The sequence below is a fragment of the Trachurus japonicus genome, chromosome 11, assembly GCF_045865225.1.
Source record: "Trachurus japonicus isolate A0001 chromosome 11, Traja_1.0".
In the NCBI taxonomy this organism is placed as follows: Eukaryota; Metazoa; Chordata; class Actinopteri; order Carangiformes; family Carangidae; genus Trachurus; species Trachurus japonicus.
Genome location: NC_140917.1, coordinates 15,365,362 through 15,382,919, shown reverse-complemented (window position 1 = coordinate 15,382,919; position 17,558 = coordinate 15,365,362). Strand labels below are relative to the sequence as shown.

Below are 17,558 nucleotides of genomic sequence, written 5' to 3'. Positions count from 1 at the left end.
TTTGCCCAGAGACAGATGGACTCAAGAACTCTCATTAACCCTATGTAGTTTGGATTATACTACAACCACCTCAAACAGTATTTGACCTGTGATGACCCACAAGTGGTTTTGAATAATTCTGGGGAAGTTATGTTGATGTTGAGTTTTGGAGCTGATCCAAGCATATTTCAATCACAGTCACAATCAGTTCTGTCCATTATTGTACTCTTCTGGGCTTTGTCCACCCCAGCCTACAGTGCAACATCCCACTGAATAAACCAGTGGATGTTAGTGTTTCAAAGTCAAATATTAAAATTGGATGCAGCAGTGAGTCTATTTCTGCTGGGACATGCAGGCAGCATGCACAAATAAGTGAGAGGCTGGATCTCTAGATCATGCACTGCATCCAGTGTGTTCATGCGGCCTAATCATTGGCAAACAAAATACATAGCCTACTGCAGCTACAGCTTCTCACTTAATCAGCTGCTGAGCATCACTAGTGGCTGGTAAATCATATCAGCTGTCATTAATGTCTGAATGTTAAAAATTGAATGTGTCTGTTGTTGGTTCGTCTCTGCATGCTTTTGTCAGCACTTGTCAAAGAGAATTTGTGAAGGAGGAATCTCCATAACCTCCATAATCCTAGATGAAGTTTGGGAGTGAAAAAAAAACTTGTCTTGGAGTCGGTTAGTTTGGCAGGGTTACAAACTGAACAGACAGGGGACAAGGACCTTGGCTAGTGGTGATCAAGAACCTGATGGTCACTCTGACTGAGCTCCAGAGATCTTGTGTGGAAATGAAAGAAATTTCCAGACCGACAAGCAGACATGACGCATAGGATTGAGGCCAAACAGTCCAGTTTTGTTTTCATGCAACCACAGAATCATGTTTCTCACAGTCTGAGATCATTTGGACTGTGAAAGTTTACTTTTTCGCAAACTTTCACTGAGGAGATGTGTCCATCTGGCAAGTATGCCATTAAGTCCAGATTGGAGGAGGACTGCTATGATGATTGTCCTTCCCCCTCGACTGCTCAGTTTGGCAGCCAACTCCAAGAAGAGTCATAGTTGATCCAAACTTCTACATGTCTCTTGAGAACCTTCAATGCAGCAGATCTTATTTATATCCTCCCCCTGATTTGTGCCTCAACACAATCCTGTCTCTTAGCACTGCAGGCGGCTCCTTAACCTCATGGCTTCAGTTTTACTCTGATTTGCATTGTCAGCTGTGAGACCTCATAGAGACAAGTGTGTTTCTTTCCAACTCATATCCACTCAGCTGCAACGTTGCTCTGTTATTATAAGGAAGTGAGTGTAGATTGATACTTTCCGAGTGCACGAGAACATTTGGCTCTATTGATCTACATTTTATTACTATATACAGTATACTGAAACTATTTAGAGTGTATTATATTTGTATTCAAGCTGTGTGAGGCGTAAAGACCTCAAAGAGTTGCTCTCTGGTGACAAGGAATCTTGGCAAATTCATACCATTTTTTCTCTGACAAAAGATCAGTGAGAATTTTTGAAACGCTCATCTGGTAGAGTCGTCTCCTTCCTGGTCAAGGGCCTTAAGTGACTGAGACGTCATGTATATTTATCGTACCCCTCAGAGTGGTGATTTAGGATCATGCACTGAATCCCTGATACCCTGGCTTTCAGTCATTACATTCCTTACCACAAAACTGGGGCTAAACCACAATATCATGCTGTGTGGTGCTTGTGTTACAGTGGCTGGCAGCAGTGCTCACCCAGCCCTCAGGGTCAGAGGAGACTGAACCATGTATAACACCCTGTCAGCAGAGGAGGGAGGGTATGTCAACACATGGTTACACACCTGTAATAACATGTTGTCCACCTTTTGCTGTATACACACCGTCACACACACCTGTGAGCCACAGCCTGGCTGAGACAGCTTTTTTATTTGCTTGCATAGCCTCACTTTTTGTAGCTGGGGCTGCTTAGTGTTACTCTGCGGCCAACAGACAGTGCATGATCATTCTATTACATTTTTTGAAAGAAATTAACTTCCTGAGCTGTTGTTGTCCATCTTTTGAGAGTTGTTCAAGGGTTGGACCCAGGACATCTCCAGGCTAGATGATGCTGCAATTAGTATAAAAAACACAAACAAGCTGGACCCAATTTTCTACGCTCAAGCTGGGTGCCAAAAATGATATAACTAGACAAAACAAGAGGAAACACGACCCCCATAAACTGTGAAGGATTCTTTATTGCTAGTCTACAAATAAATCCTTTGTATGATTTCTGTATACCCTTCCTTTTTCTAATAACAATGACTCATCCTAACCATTGCCACAGGTAGGAAAAAAAATCAGTGGGTGACGGACCTCACACATTGTGTATATAATGACATATGAGGTGATGGGGAAACATATTCAGGCACTCTTACGTAGCGTTAATTTATTCTGGGTAGAGAGGCTGACCACTACTGACAGTCCCATCTACTGCCATTGGAGTGATAGGCTGTGAGAATTGAGTGTCTTTAAAAAGCAAGAAAGGTATAAGGTATCGGTTGAACTGTGTGTTTAGTTACTCTAACATAAGCTGTAATAGTAATTACCTTCCAACAGCGTTACTTTCAAGCCCATGTTTTAGGTAACATAGCAATTATTTCTGTGCCTTAGCAAGAAAAATAAAATGCCAGCCATATTGTTTCCATCCAAGTTATGAAGCTAACATTAGCTTAATTAGCTAGCTATAGCCGCAGTCTTTTTTTTTTTAACATAGGCCTACAGCCTATGGCCACAGCTGATAAATCTGCCAACGAAAGTTGAAATTTCGGCCAAAAAAATCAATGGGCGCTGGCTGGAAATGAAAAGCTGCTTTTGTCTACCTCTGTCAGAAAGTAAGGAAAAAATTACTAAGAATTTCACGTGGTAAATCTTCGACTGTTATCTTTGTAATATATCGACCAGGGGAAAAAGTTTGACAGGCAACCGTAACTAGGAGAGAAGAACAGAAAACAATCAATAGGCCTGCAGCCTATCAGCACCTCCAAAACTCCTCAAAGTGATTAGAGGCTCAGTGGAATAATGGACAACATTGTAGAAATGGAGAAAATGAAGAAAAAGGGGAGTTTCCCAAGTAGGCAAGTATGTCAAACAGATGCTTCTCATTCTCTTTATCTCACTTCTCCCATCTCTTTATAAATTTCCCATGAACTCCACTAAATTTTTACCATAGAGGAAAGTGAAATCATTTTTGACAAAACAGATGAGGTTGTATACCTCCTGGCATGGCTCAGGAAACTATATGTCAACTTGAATGAACATTATGTCCTCAGAAAGAGACAAATAAAGCTGCTTAGTAATCTATTTAGTTTTTTCTTTTTTCTTCCAGTTTGGAGCAGAGGAAAGAATCTGGCTCATTCAATTGGCCTCAATAATGAGCTGGATGAAAATCAATACACCCTCTCTTATTCAATGTGTGTGTTTGGGTTATAATTAGCTTATAAAACATACTAACTTCTGTAGTGGTTTATGTGGCTCAGAACACACAATCCGCGTCTTAGAAACAATAAAATACCCATATTAAAGAAACAGTTTAAAGCTGAGACAAATAAATATTTCTGCAGAATGTTCATTATTTTGCCAAGTCATTTATCTTTCTCTTTTCTTTACCCACCAAAAGGGCCTTGGTGGTTGTAAGTGGTTATAATTGTACATCTGGTAGCAGTTAGAGCCGCGTACTTGGCACCACTGAGGTTTCTGCCGCTTGAGAAGAGCAGTAACACGTTCCAAGAGCAGCTCGGGCCCGGCTCAGTGCTCTCACTTCATCCCCTGGATAGAAACAAAAGAGCCGTTTGATTCAAAGGAGAAAGACCTTAGGTCTTCAGGGGAGGGAGGAGAGATGTGGGGTGGGGGAGGTTGGAGGGGAGACCCTGGCTCTCCTTCTTATCTTCGCTTCGACTTTTCTGAATCCTTGGATGTTGTTGAGTGAGCTCATGAGATGGAGAATGGGGATAAAAGGCAGGATGGTGGAGTGTAAGCATGAGATAGAGAGACGGGATGAAAACACCCCCAGAGATGATTGATGACAATAGGAAAGCATATCCAAGGCCTGGCTTCTGCACAGCTGTCTCCCACACCTATAATGATGATGGCATGTCACATGACCCTCCTCTCCCTCTTGATTAAATAGGTATTTCCAATGTGACTATCACTTTCTCTCCAGGTGGAAAAAACAGAAATAAATGTTATTTTCAGTCTCCTGGTGACAGGAAGCCACTGAGAGTGTTTGAACATAGCTGAGTCTAAGATCCCACTGACTGTAACAGGCTTCATTTCATGTTCTCCTTCAGTCTGCTGCTATTTTTTTTTTTTTTTACTACCTTTTCTGATAAGAAGGTCTTGCTTGCTATTACCACAAACAAAATGACTTGGCAAAGATGAACTAGTTAGACCTCCTATGTAGTGTAAATGGCATCATCTCCAACAGAGCCATTACTGTTTGGGTTATTTCATGCCATTTCTCTTCCCAGACGAGTCCCTTGGCTTTCAGCTAAAGCCGATGTTTGCTGGAATAAAATGAGGTTGTGTGTGATGCAGGCTGCTACCAAGTGCTCTGTCCTCATGAGGTACAACACAATGCAAACCAAAATCACCCAGGAGCAACAAGCCAATTTCAGCCATTTTAACTTTTGTTCCAGATTCCAGATGCATGTGGTTGAAACAAAACCTTATGTAATGTGTCAGCAGACTCAAATGAGTGTTTTTACAAGCTGACTGCCTTCATATTTCACCATTATGCTATGCACATCTCTAATCATTCATGTATGTTCATCATTCATGTATGTATAATAATAGCAATTTAGTGTTCCATCTGTGGGTTAATTCTTATGATTTGCTGTAGATAGGTAGGTGTTAGCTTCTGTGGTGGAAAGTCACAAAGTACATTTACTAAGTATAATTTCCAAGGTTGGGAATCACTGGACTAAACTACCGTAATAGACTCTATATTTAGTATTTAAAGCAGAAGTAAGCGATCCGGTTGTTTTGGCTAACTTCCTGTCAGCCGATGGAGTTAGCAGTCCCCGCCCTCGTCCCTACGTCACCACATTCACGCGCATCCCTTGGCTGCACACACAGAGAGGACCGCCCCTTTATGCCGTTCTCTCTCCTCATTGGATAAAGGTTGTAGGATACAAGGAAAGTTTTCTCCTCAGCTTACAGCAGAGCAGAGTGACTGACAGACACGTGTTTCAGACCAAACACTCTATATAAGTGATTGCCATCGGAAGATATAACTATTTAAGACTTATATTAACACAAACATTCCGCTTACTTCTGCTTTAAAATCAGCTACACCTTAACAATCTAATGATGCAAAATAAATGAGAGGACGCACTTTTACTTTTTTACATTAAGGGCTGGATCTACTAAGATCCCACATGGGACGCTTAATTGCGTGCTCTTAGTAGAATTTCGAATTTGTTTGGTAAATCACATTGCGTGTGCAAAATAAATCTAATCCTCCCAATATTTTGCGCGTTCTGGCAGAAATATTTGAATATTCATGCTAAATTGATTGCACATGTTATTTTGCCCATTTAGGGAGACGCAATCCTCGGTGCACCCAGTTAGTAGATCAGCTTCAACATGTGTTTGCGTGTGCAATCAAGTTGCACACAATTTTATGCACGCAAACCTTATTACATCCGGCCCTAAGTTTGTACATATAGTTTATAAAACTTTGAATGAAGGATTTTTTGGTATTTGTACCTTTACTTCAGTGAAGTATCTGAGTACTTCTTCCACTACTGGCTGTGTGCTACACACACACACACACACACACACACACACACACACACACACACACATTTATGCAGGAAAAAATGCTGTGATCACTTCATCATGATTCATCCGGGTTGGAATGTAATTATAAAAGCATTACGAGGTGCTGAGAGCAGCAAGAACAGGAGAAGCAGGGGAGAGCATAGACTCTCCTTGCCACCAGGTTACTTTACATATCTGCAACCCAAGCAGCTCAACCCTCCCACCACCCCTCCGGCTCCTAACTGTGGTAATGGCCAGGAGCAATCGCAGTCTCCTTGGCACAGCCCATCTGTTGTTTTTTGTTTTTCAGACTTGGGGTGGGAGGGAAGCGGGTTGATGGGTGGGTTGGTGTTGGCCAGGGTGAGGAATGAGAAAGCAAGGGGAGTTCTCTAGCCACAAATTGTTGCTGGTCTGTTATTACAGTAGGTTAAATGTTAGCGATGGCTATGGCCTAACAGTGTGACACAATAGTCATTGCTAAATAAAGTCTCGGCCTAGTGACGCAGTCGGTTGGCCGCTTTGGGCAAAGTGAGGATGGTGGAGCTGTGGAGGCAGTTTGCAGTCTGGCTCTACCCACCACAGAGTCAGTCATCTACAGAAAATTAAAATTTATATCAAGGTCAAGAATGTCTGCAGTTCAAAATCTGAAACAGCCTATTATGTGCATGAACTGGGCGGCAGGGTGTATCAGTGGCCAGCACTGGCTCCCCACTACAGCACAGCCCTGGCTTCAAACCACCCTGGTCGGTTTGTACTGTGTGTTAAGCCCATGTGTGGAATTCCTGACAAACTTGTTTTAAAACTATTTATCCTATGACATTGGATGGTTGATGGCTTTTCCTAAATAGTTGCTATGGAATGATTTACATAGTTATAATAGCCCTTTTCTTCCGCACAGATTGGCGACTACATTGAGTCACTATAACAGGACGGGCCATAACAAACCAGTTACCATGCTAACCCACTACCTAACAAGACAAGAGATAACAGTGTTGCTTTCTGACACTGAAGACAACTGTTGGAGAGTGAAGGAATGGAATTTGATGTTGAAATTGCAATGTTTCTTTAAGGCTGATAAGTAAACAGCTGTTGATGTTGATGCTGGCAGCAAGAGCAAAACTCACAAATTGCTTGTTTAAAGGACTGGCTCACGCTCCGAGGCGCTTTTGTTAACCTGTGTGTTTCTTCTTCTCCCTTTTTTTTATTACTCATCTTCCACGTCAAATTTTGGTTCACTGGGGGCGTCGAGTGGCGCAGGTGGTTAAGCAGGCACCCCATAGGCTACAGTCCTCGCTGCAGGTGGCCCCGGTTCGTATCCCGCATTGGGCAGCCCTTTCCTGCATGTCATTCCCCCTCTCTCTGCCTCCCCATTTCCTGTTTCTCTCAACTGTTCTATAAAGGCATGAAAAGCCAAAAAATATACTTAATGGTTTTTTTTGTTTTTTTTTAATGGTTTACACCTCCTGCTGCTTTGAAAGGACCCAGGCTGGTAGACAAATCTTCCTCCGTTAACCCAGGTAACATACTGTACTAGCCATATGGCCATATAGCCCCGACTGGGATTCAAACCCATTCTAAAGGCCAGTGCATTACTGATTTACCAATCCAGCTTCATGTGTTGGGGCCTGATGTTGTGACTCCTGATGTTAAGGTTGTGGGTTTGATTCCCATGTTGACAGAAATCACACTCCAGCAGCGTCCCCCATGGCACTCTCAAACCGTTCAGTCCTAATAAGTGCTATACAGACATGTGTATGGCTTAAGCTTTTCATCTAACCCTTAGCATGAATGCAAATGAACATATTTTCCAAAAAATGTTGAACTGGAACTTTGTTACACAAAAAATTCACAACCACATCCCATCCCAGAAATAATCCATAGGCCGTCAGCAGTTTTCACAGTAACTTTACAGCTCCAGTGCCAAATGTTAATGCAGCAGTTGAATGTGACATTTAATTTAACAGACAGCAGTATTTATGAAGAAGAAATACCTCACTGTAATTCCTTAACTTTTAAGCTTTAAATCTAGAGCTTCTCAGCAGCAAAACAGTGGTTGCTGAAGGAAATGTGTGAGAAATGTAAAAACAGCAAACGAGATGCAGTATACTGTACAATATGAAGGGGGAAGAATGAACAGAGGAAGACTTCTGATGAAATCTCGCTCTGTACCTTCTCCCTCATGGTTTTATATTCAGCTTCCTTCAGCTATTGATACTTGTGTAAACTATGACTTTCTTTCTCTCAATGATCCTCAGACAAGCTGTCTTTTGTTTGCAGTGTAAGCAACCCATTGGTTTCTAACTTGCTCTTTCCGTCTCATACACACAGTCTCAGCTAAAGCCAGCCATTGTTCCAGGCCAAGATAATAGTATCAGTCCTTGACGAGGGAGTTACAGTTGGATTGGCACCAGCTGTTAGAGCAGCTATACTTCGTGGACCTGATTAGATTACAAAATTACACCCAATCTCATCTGACATTAATTACTGGACTGTACTATGTTCCTCACCGAGCACAGTGATGTTCATCCCAGAACTACATGCATCACGGTGCCCCTCTGCCTTTGAGACAGACAGCTCTCATGGTGTCCAGAGACTTGGTGGTTAATGTGCTGTATAGAGACTTAAATAGGGAATTCAGACAACTTAATCAGTATCCCAATCACAATTTTTTAAGGAAAGGACAATATTTTCCATTGTTGGCTATAATTGCCAGACCACCCTCTATGATTCTTGGGCCTATGTGTGTGGCTAATACTGTTGTGTGAGAGTTTCTTCAATAGTGTATTGAACCCATGCTAAGACTTTAAAATTTTTCTCATCTGCGTTTAGATCTACAGTACATCAGTATGTGGAATAAAACCTTTGTTTACAGGAGTGCAGTGGCCTTAAGTGTGTATGCATTTGTGTTGCAAGGAGAGGGTGAGGCCACTGGCTCTTTGCACCTTCAATAGTGAGGATTAGTTATTGTCATGTCAGGGAGGTAACAGTGGATTGACTTGATTCATTGTACACTTGTTAGGTACACTTTTTTTGTTTCTTTTATTTATTTCTTACTCCTTTCTTACTATCTTTTTGTAATGTGAAGGCAGGCAATGCAAGTACAGAAAGGATTTCATTGCATGGTTTTTAACATCTGTGTATACTGTATGACAATAAACATCCTGAATCTTGAATCTTTGCACCAAATGTAACCTCATAATGTCATGCCACTGTTTTTTATGACAACACACACAGAGAGATAAAACTTGATGATTGGGATCTTTCCAATCGTAGAGAGACTGGTCTTCCTACACTTAGTCAGTCCACCATTTTGACACATGTTCCCTTCAGGATGAACTGCAGTACCCTAACTCTTAATTTCCATCTTGTGCCATCATCAGGATCAATTTTTAATTGGTTTTTGATATATACTTGAGTGGGCAACGTTGACACTGACGAGGGAAACCATAATGCAAAAACAATTAAAGCAGAAGTAAGCGGAATATTTGTGTTAATATAAGTCTTAAATAGTTATATCTTCCGACAGCAATCACTTATATAGTGTTTGGTCTGAAACACGTGTCTGTCAGTCACTCTGCTCTGCTGTAAGCCGAGGAGAAAACTTTCCTTGTATCCTACAACCTTTATCCAATGAGGAGAGAGAACGGCATAAAGGGGCGGTCCTCTCTGTGTGTGCAGCCAAGGGATGCGCGTGAATGTGGTGACGTAGGGACGAGGGCGGGGACTGCTAACTCCATCGGCTGACAAGAAGTTAGCCAAAACGACCGGATCGCTTACTTCTGCTTTAACTGCTCGCTGTAAAGCTTGTAACTGTTAATTCTTTCTGTGAGATGTCCCATCTTTCTCTTGTTTTAAAAAGTGAGTTATCTTGATCTGATACAACTGTTTTTAAATATTTATGTCTTTAGTAGGATTTACTGGGCTTGAGGCTGAATGCCACTGGGGATGGGTTTCATGGGATGTGTTGACAAAAAAAGGGAAAAAAATATATATATAAATAACACCAGATGTTTGAGCATGTAGTTACAAAGTATTGTTCTGAATTATCTGTGTTGTTTTGATTATTCTGTGACACAAACACTCATAGGACCTTGACGCTGGTTTGAATGATGAAATGAGGATGAAATGACAACTTGAGAGAACTGTGATTTCATGCATTCTGCCTGCTATGGCTAAATCACACAAAGTCAATGCACTGCCATCTGTCAGAAACGGCATAGACCATCATGAGAATTTGCAGCTGTAAAATGATATATGCCATTGCTCTAATTATTGCCCACACATCTGTTGTCAGTGCCTCAAAACCCCCCCTTTGAAAAACAGACAACAGGCAGTACAGTGAAGCCACTGTGAGACAGAGGAAGGGAGGACGTACAGTATATGTAGTGATAGATTTACTGAGTGATGTGTTGGAGAAAACGGTCTAAGATTTACGGCAGGTCTGCTGCCTTCGAGGCAGAGACACCTCCAGAGCCGTCCTGGCTCGTTGCTATTAAGATTAATAACGCTCGTATTTACAAGGCCCAGATCTCCCCTCAGAACCCCGAGGCCGCCCTGAGACAAACCACCAGCAGAACACAGCACAGAGGCTGGCAGCGAGAGAGAGTGAGAAACTGGAGTGAGTAAAACACACTCGGTGCTCCAGTGCATTGACAGGATGCCACAGTTTTTGACTCTCTATATTTTATGTTTCTGGCAAGAGGTGCACCGCAGGAGTGCCAGTAGCCAGTTAGCTTAGCATAAAGCATAAAGAGCAGCATAAAGACTGGTAACTGTGGGAAGCAGCTCTGTTTCTATTAGCACCTCTAAAGTTCAAAGTCCATTGTTAAAACACATCAGGTTGCGGTTGTACAGCGGGTCATGTGGGGAAATCTTTGTTTCCTGAAGTCTCCACTTGTTGCTTGGCAACTTAACAATGACAAGACTTTTGGAAAATCACTGCTCCAGAACAAGGAAACTGCCTTACTTATGTTTTATGCTTTATTTTTGTATGGCTCGTGCTAAGCTAAAGGTAGCATTCTTAAATTCTCTTGAGCCAAACTTAGCCATAGAGAACCTTCTATTTTCTTGCCCGGGGTAAAAACTCAGAACAGACAAAACCTTCAATAAATACAACGCTTTTATTTACAACATGTAAACTGTCAAAGAAAGAAGATTCAACCTCTTGTTAGTCTGTTAATATTTCATGTGATTATAAAGTCGAAATATACTAGTGAAAACTGTAATAAAAAGAAAACTTACTACTTGAGTACAAATTGTATATGTTGAAACACGTGAGTGTGAGATTCAGTCTCTTTTTGCATTTCATTTTCCCACAGAGAGGAATGTAAGCACAGTGCAGTCACAGCTTAGGCAGTTCAGCCTCACTCCAAACAATTCTCGTTTCATTTTAATGAACGTACATTTAATAATTCAATTAATTATTAACCTGTGTGTGTATTTGTGGACTTGGTTATTTTGTAAATTTCCTTCTCACAGAGATAGAGTTTATCTCAGTACCAGAGAGCACCACAGTTATGTTGTGGCTTGTTTCAAAGGTAATGCAACTGTTACCAATGTTACTGTGGTTGCAAGTTTAAACACATTAGTCAACTATAACTCACTGATAATATGTTGACAATATTACCATCTAACTAAACTGTAGTAAACAATTCAATAGATGTAGTAGATTCTAATTAACATATGTGTTAAACAACATAGGCAAATAACCACAAGTTAGTAGGTTGTGCTCTGAAGGATTTTGGAGGTCAAGCTTAGTTAACGGGCTCAGACTTCCAGCAGCTCTGTGGATGCAGCACAAGATGTCGATGTTCAACAGGCCTCTTTGCAAAATACGTCACAGTGAGAGACACTGTCAGAAGCGTGAATGATGAATGAAACAATGTTTTGCTGCTTTTTCATCTTTACATGAAAACAATAGCTTAAAAGCAGCTACAGGCAGCTTTACAGGTGGGGTGTATTCTTTTGTGTCTTTGAATGTTCATTGAAATTTCAACTGGATGATCTGAAATGAGAATATTCTATTTCCTCATACAGTCCTGTTGTACACATGAGGCACACAGAAAGGACTGACAGAGACACCACCAACATAACTGGGACAAACATTTCAGCCATGACGATAGAATGTATGTAAGGGAAACATTTGATCCGCTCCACAACAATGTCCGCATATCTATGTTGTCTTTCTACTGAGTCTCTGAGTGAAATGAACCTTTCTTCTCTTCTTCGCTCTCCAGTGGCACAAATTCAGAGTCACCTGGCTCTAAAAGGTTGAGATTGACCTGCACGGCTACCAGCTTCTGCAACCTGTCAGCTGAGACAGCGCCCTGGACCTTTGTGCCGCTGAGGCGCGACCGCAGCTGTTCGCAGGCACCTGTTGTCGGAGGGATCTGGAGGATGGCGGAGGCCACGGCGGACAGCGGCTCGGAGGAACACAGCCCTTTCCACCAGGTGGACGCAGACACGTGCTGGCACGAGCTCCATATCCCGGCTCCCTTCCACAGTCCCTGTTTGGCCGAGAACATGGCGAAGCTGCCGAGCACCTTGCCCTCGTCGAGATTCAGGTGGTGCGACAGGTTGGATATGACGTAGTAAGCGCTGTTCACCTGCTCCCCGGAGAGCGTCTGCTGCCCCACGTGCTTCGGATCCAGCATGTACGCCGCTGCGTGGATGGGCTTCACGCAGAACTCCTGACACCTGTCTAACGATGCGACGACGGCTTTCTGCTCGCCGCTGTGCAGCACGGAGCCGGGCAGGGAGGCTCCGATGTGGTACCTTAACTGGCTGAACATGTCGACGACGCCGGAGAGCACGGCGTCTTCTCTTTTCATGTAATCGACTGAGTTTCCGATCAGGTAGAGCAGGTTCTGGCTGCTGCTCAGCCCTTTCCAAAACGTAGCGTCCTGTAAAGTGGCTCTGATGGACGCCTCGACGTTCAGCGTGGGCGAGACGGCCAGCTCTTGTAGAGAGTTCTGACCTTCCAGGAGGCTGCTGAACATGTTCAGCATGCTGGTCCAGTCGGAGCTCGTAGGCAGAGCCAGCGTCGTCCCGTTAGATGCGTGGCTTCTTATCTTTGTCGACTGCCAGCATCTAAAGGTGTCTGCTAATACTTTCCGCTCTCTGACATACCTGACCACCTGCTCTGCTCTCCTGCACAGCGCCTTGAGAGACGGTTGTGCCACAATATCATCAAAGAGCTTCTGGATGCCACAGGCTGTGCAGCCGATAGCTGATATGTGCGGGAAGGCCTCCTCCACCTGAGCCCAAGCTGCCATCATTTCTGGGGTGTCATCTGTGATAATGGCAAAGACTTTCTGAGGCCCTACTTCATTTATGATATTTTTCAGCTCCTCAGCAATGTGCATGCTTGAATATATCTGCTCCTTTGTTTTTGTGCATTTATAGAAGAGAGGCACGGGAGTCGCCACAGTATAGATGATAGTTCTGTTCTCTTTAATGTTGGACCAGCCGCTGCAGATGATGCTGACACAGTCTGCTTTCCCTATCGCCTCGTGAACTTGGTTCTGTACTCTGTCATACTCACAGTCCAAGAGATGAGAGGCCAAAGCCTCTCTGGTGGGTGGGCAGTAAGCCGGCCGCAGCACGCTGAAAAATCGTTTCCAATAAATATTGTCTGTGAGGGTGAGGGGTGAGGAAGTGGCGTACAGAGCTCTCGCCAGGCTCTCATCAGCGTACGCTTGGCTGCGCTGATCTACTGAATCAATGAGAAACTGTCCCCCCGAAGAGGCAGATGGTAAGAAGGAGAAGGAGGGAACAGGGATCGAGGCGGAGGAGCTCCCGTCTGGGTACTCCTTGCATTTATCCAAATGCATCTGCATCTTGGTGGCGTTCTTCGTGTACGTCCTCGAGCAGTAGTTGCACATGAAGGTTTCCCTCCCATCTTTGATGGCTGGGGTGAAATGCTTCCACACGCCGGACTGCAAGCGTGGCATCCTGTCCTGTGTGTACACAATGAAAAAAAAAGGTTAAAATATTAACCAGGTATCACAGCAGCAGAGTAGTGAACTGACAACTTTTGAGTAACTATGACTCAAGGTGTTTTTCACTGACACTAATACAACTTTAAGATAAGAATATGTTCTCATCTGTTAATGAATGGACAACTAATTATTACTATTATTATCAGGTCATATTGATTATTTTCTTGATTAACTGTTTAGTTTTTCAGTCTGTAAAAAAAAAAAAAAAAGATACAGCAACAATATTCCTGTGATTCATTTCTAAAACCCAATGTTTTAGACATTTTAGAATGGTTAATTTCTTCTGTTATATCATCAAGCAAAAAGCAAAAATATTGTATATAACAAAAGAGAAGAATGATTATTATATACAGAATATACATATTATTACATGCCATGTTAAATATCAGTAACTCATTAGATGTAACCCTGCTGGGGGTCTCAACATCCTGACAGGGAGTCACTGATGATTTAAATGGATGATTGTTCCTTGCTTCTTCAAAAAGGTAAAGATATTATGCACTACTTCTGGGCTAACAGTTTGTTGAATATTGTAAACATGACATTCATTACTTTTTTAATTTTAGGATTAAGCTCAATTAACTTGTGAAACCCTGGCTCCAATAGACTATTAGACCAGTTGCCCTTAAAGTCAAGTCCCTGCAAAGGTCAGTCTGAGGAAAATCATTCCAAGGTGTCCCCACCATCTATTCAATCTGCAGTTGTAAATGCTAATAAAATGGATGATTTGCATAGGTGTTCTTCAGGCTTTTCATGGATAAACGGTGGACAGCCCATTAGAGAAGTTTCCCTGATAAATAAAAGAAAGTTTCATCCAGGAGGTAAGTAAGGTTGATCTGATCTATAAAGCATGACCAAACGATGTATTCATCAAACAATTCAATACAGCCTTTTTTTTCTTTAAAAATGGTGCCTATCTGAAATCATCTTTTCAAATAAGTGACTTTGATTTCTTTATTCACAGGTTCATGGAAACCAGGTCTTACTTCATGTCAAATTTCCCTCTCAGGTATTACAGAAAATCTCACACTCAGCACAGTACACACAGGCAACTAGCAATCATCTTGTTCACCCACCTCTGTGTATGGACACTCGTGTAGACTTGTTATTCTTGATCCAGTTGAAGTTAGTCACATTAGCTGTTCTGGCTAACTTGATACCCTGCTACAAACGTTAGCAAGGTGGTCGAAAAGGAGCGAGAAAAAGTCCCGACTCTCCCGGTTGTAAACTCTGATTAAACAGCGTACTGGTTGAACATGAACGAAAGTTTCCTGTGTTCTCGCCACATTTATGAAGCAATTTGGTAAAATTTGTCATTATTTGGTGAGGGAAGTTGGATATTCGCCGTTGTTGTGAGACTGCAACTACTTCCTGAAACCAAAATCTGAAAGCCCCGTCATGTACGGAAGCCCAGATGGGTCTGTAAAGGCGAGCGCGACTGTGGGAATCGGAGAGAAGAGCACACCACACAGAGGGAGGAGGAAGATTTTGGATATTAAACGGCCAAAAACAGAGTAACTCTACGGCTAAATCGAATCCATGGAAAGTGAAAGGTAAAAAACTACCAAAAGTACATTACAAAAGCACACAAACAGTGGTGATTCTACAGAGGTTTGCTCAGAATTGCTTGAACTAGCTTATCGTCGCCCTATTAAAATAATGGCCTAAGTCATTTTTTGACGAAAATGAGTTTTTGCCACAAATCATCTCCTGATAATGCTGGCCACCTCTGGTAAAAAAAATCTGAATCCTTAGTTGAGAGGATCATGCTTTTTATGTCCTATAAGACAATGGCCTATGTCAAGAGGGTGACTTAGGCCATTTTATTCTTGGCCTAAGTCAAAACTTTTTGATTCTTTAGGATAAAATGTCTGACTTGGGCAATTTAACGCTTGTGTGGTTTTAGTTTCCTGCATACACTGGTACTTCACTGAATTGAAATTGAACATTTTAAACTCAAACATTTCAAGTAAAATAAACATGTAACATCTAACTTATACTTATTATCCCCTATTACATGGCTTACGACTTTCATCGATTCATAAATTGCATCATTTAGTGAATCTGCAAGTCTGGTCACTTCTCCGCTGTTTTGTTAACATCCCTCCTGGTCGTGTGCATTTGTTTTCAACGAAGCCTTTGATAATCAATCAGTTGATCGATGGATTATCACATACATATTACGATTCAGTACCTGGGATGAGAATCAGTACCTCCAAGTCCAAGGCCATGGTTCTCAACCTCCAGGTCGGGGGAGAGTTTCTGCCTCAAGTGGAGGAGTTTAAGGCCCTGTCCCACTTTACCCACTTCCACTTAATTTTGACCCAAGCACTCAGTTTTGCACATTCTCGTGTAGGGGTAGTGTGTCCTAATTCTTTCAAGAGCGAGGGAAAGTGCTCCTACGTCGTCGCTATGCGTCACATAGGTGACCATCTCGGCTATGCTAAGTGGTGTCCCATTGCGTAGGGTACGATCTTTACTTCTAACACTTCTCTCTTAGTGCTAGTGTTAAGGGAAGAAAAATGGGATTGGGCCTAAGTATCTTGGGGTTTTGTTCATGAGTAAGGATGGACTGCGAGATTGACAGGCAGGTCGGTGCAGCGGCTGCAGTAATGCGGTCATGGTATTGGTCTGTTGTGGTAAAGAAGGTCTTGATTTACCAGTTCATCTATGTTCCTACCCTCCAAACCGGCCAAAATGAGCCTTCTCCGCAGGGTGGCGGGGTGCTCCCTTAGAGATAGGGTGAGGAGCTCTGTCACCCAAGAGGAGCTCGGAGTAGAGCCGCTGCTCCTCCACATCGAGAGGAGCCAGCTGAGGTGGCTTGGGCATCTGTATCGGATGCCCCCTGGACGCCTACCTAAAGAGGTGTTATGGCCATGCCCCCCCAGAAGGAGACCCTGAGGAAGACCCAGGACACACTGTAGTGACTATGTCACTCGGCTGGCCTGGGAACACATTGGTATCCTCCCGGAAGAGCTAGAGGAAGTGTCTGGGGAGAGGGAAGTCTAGGCCATCGAATTTCAAGTCCAAAAGATTTTGTTTACTAAGTTTTTCCTACTCTTAAACGTGCCAACCAGGTCATTTTTGACCCTAATACCACACAGGGGTTAATTTGAGTCAGGGTAATTTCAGTTTGGAGTTTGTACTATGGAATATTAGGGCAGTTTAAGCCAGGTTTAACTTTGCCTAAGTCACCCGAAAATGTTCGGAAAATTGCCTAAGTCACTTTATTCTTTAATGTTACATAATTAACACACAACGTTCTATGTATGTCAACAGTCATCCACTGTCAAGGCCTTTTTGATTGAAATGATTAATAAATATCATATGCTCTGAATTTGGCAAAGTTTTTTGTGTTTTCCCGAAAACTTGAAAAAATGACTTAGGCCATTATTTTAATAGGGTGACGTTATGAGAGTTGAAGAGTTTGAACACTAGCCTATTAGTCCCCGTTTTGCTCTCAGCAGGGTTAAGTGTTACAATTAACTTTATGATCCACAACAACAGTCAAACTTAGGTCACGTTCACTTTTTCTCAACATTTTTCTCTACCCGCCTTTGCTCTCCCACATATTTTCACTCTGGTGATGTAACCCTGAATTACTTTGGGCCCAGCAGGTCAAGCTGAGGAGCGTTGTACAGCCAGAGCTGGAGGCACATTGTTTTTGAGTTGTCCATCAGTGCAATCATCTGTCTCATTCTCATGGACTCTACATCTTCTCAAAACGTTGACATAACTCCTTCAGATTTGGCTCAATTAGCATTCAAGGAAGTGATTTCATCTTG

General features: G+C 42.5%; 1 protein-coding gene across 1 annotated transcript; it reads right to left on the bottom strand.

The window, feature by feature from the left end:
* Positions 1 to 11,232: 11,232 nt before the first annotated feature.
* Positions 11,233 to 15,150, bottom strand: LOC146978500 (uncharacterized). Its single transcript, XM_085791224.1, has 2 exons — positions 14,850 to 15,150; positions 11,233 to 13,731 (listed from the first exon to the last, which is right to left on the bottom strand). Exon 2 carries the CDS (start codon positions 13,723 to 13,725, stop codon positions 11,959 to 11,961), a length of 1,767 nt encoding a protein of 588 aa, XP_085647350.1. The 5' UTR covers positions 13,726 to 13,731; positions 14,850 to 15,150; the 3' UTR covers positions 11,233 to 11,958.
* Positions 15,151 to 17,558: the final 2,408 nt, after the last annotated feature.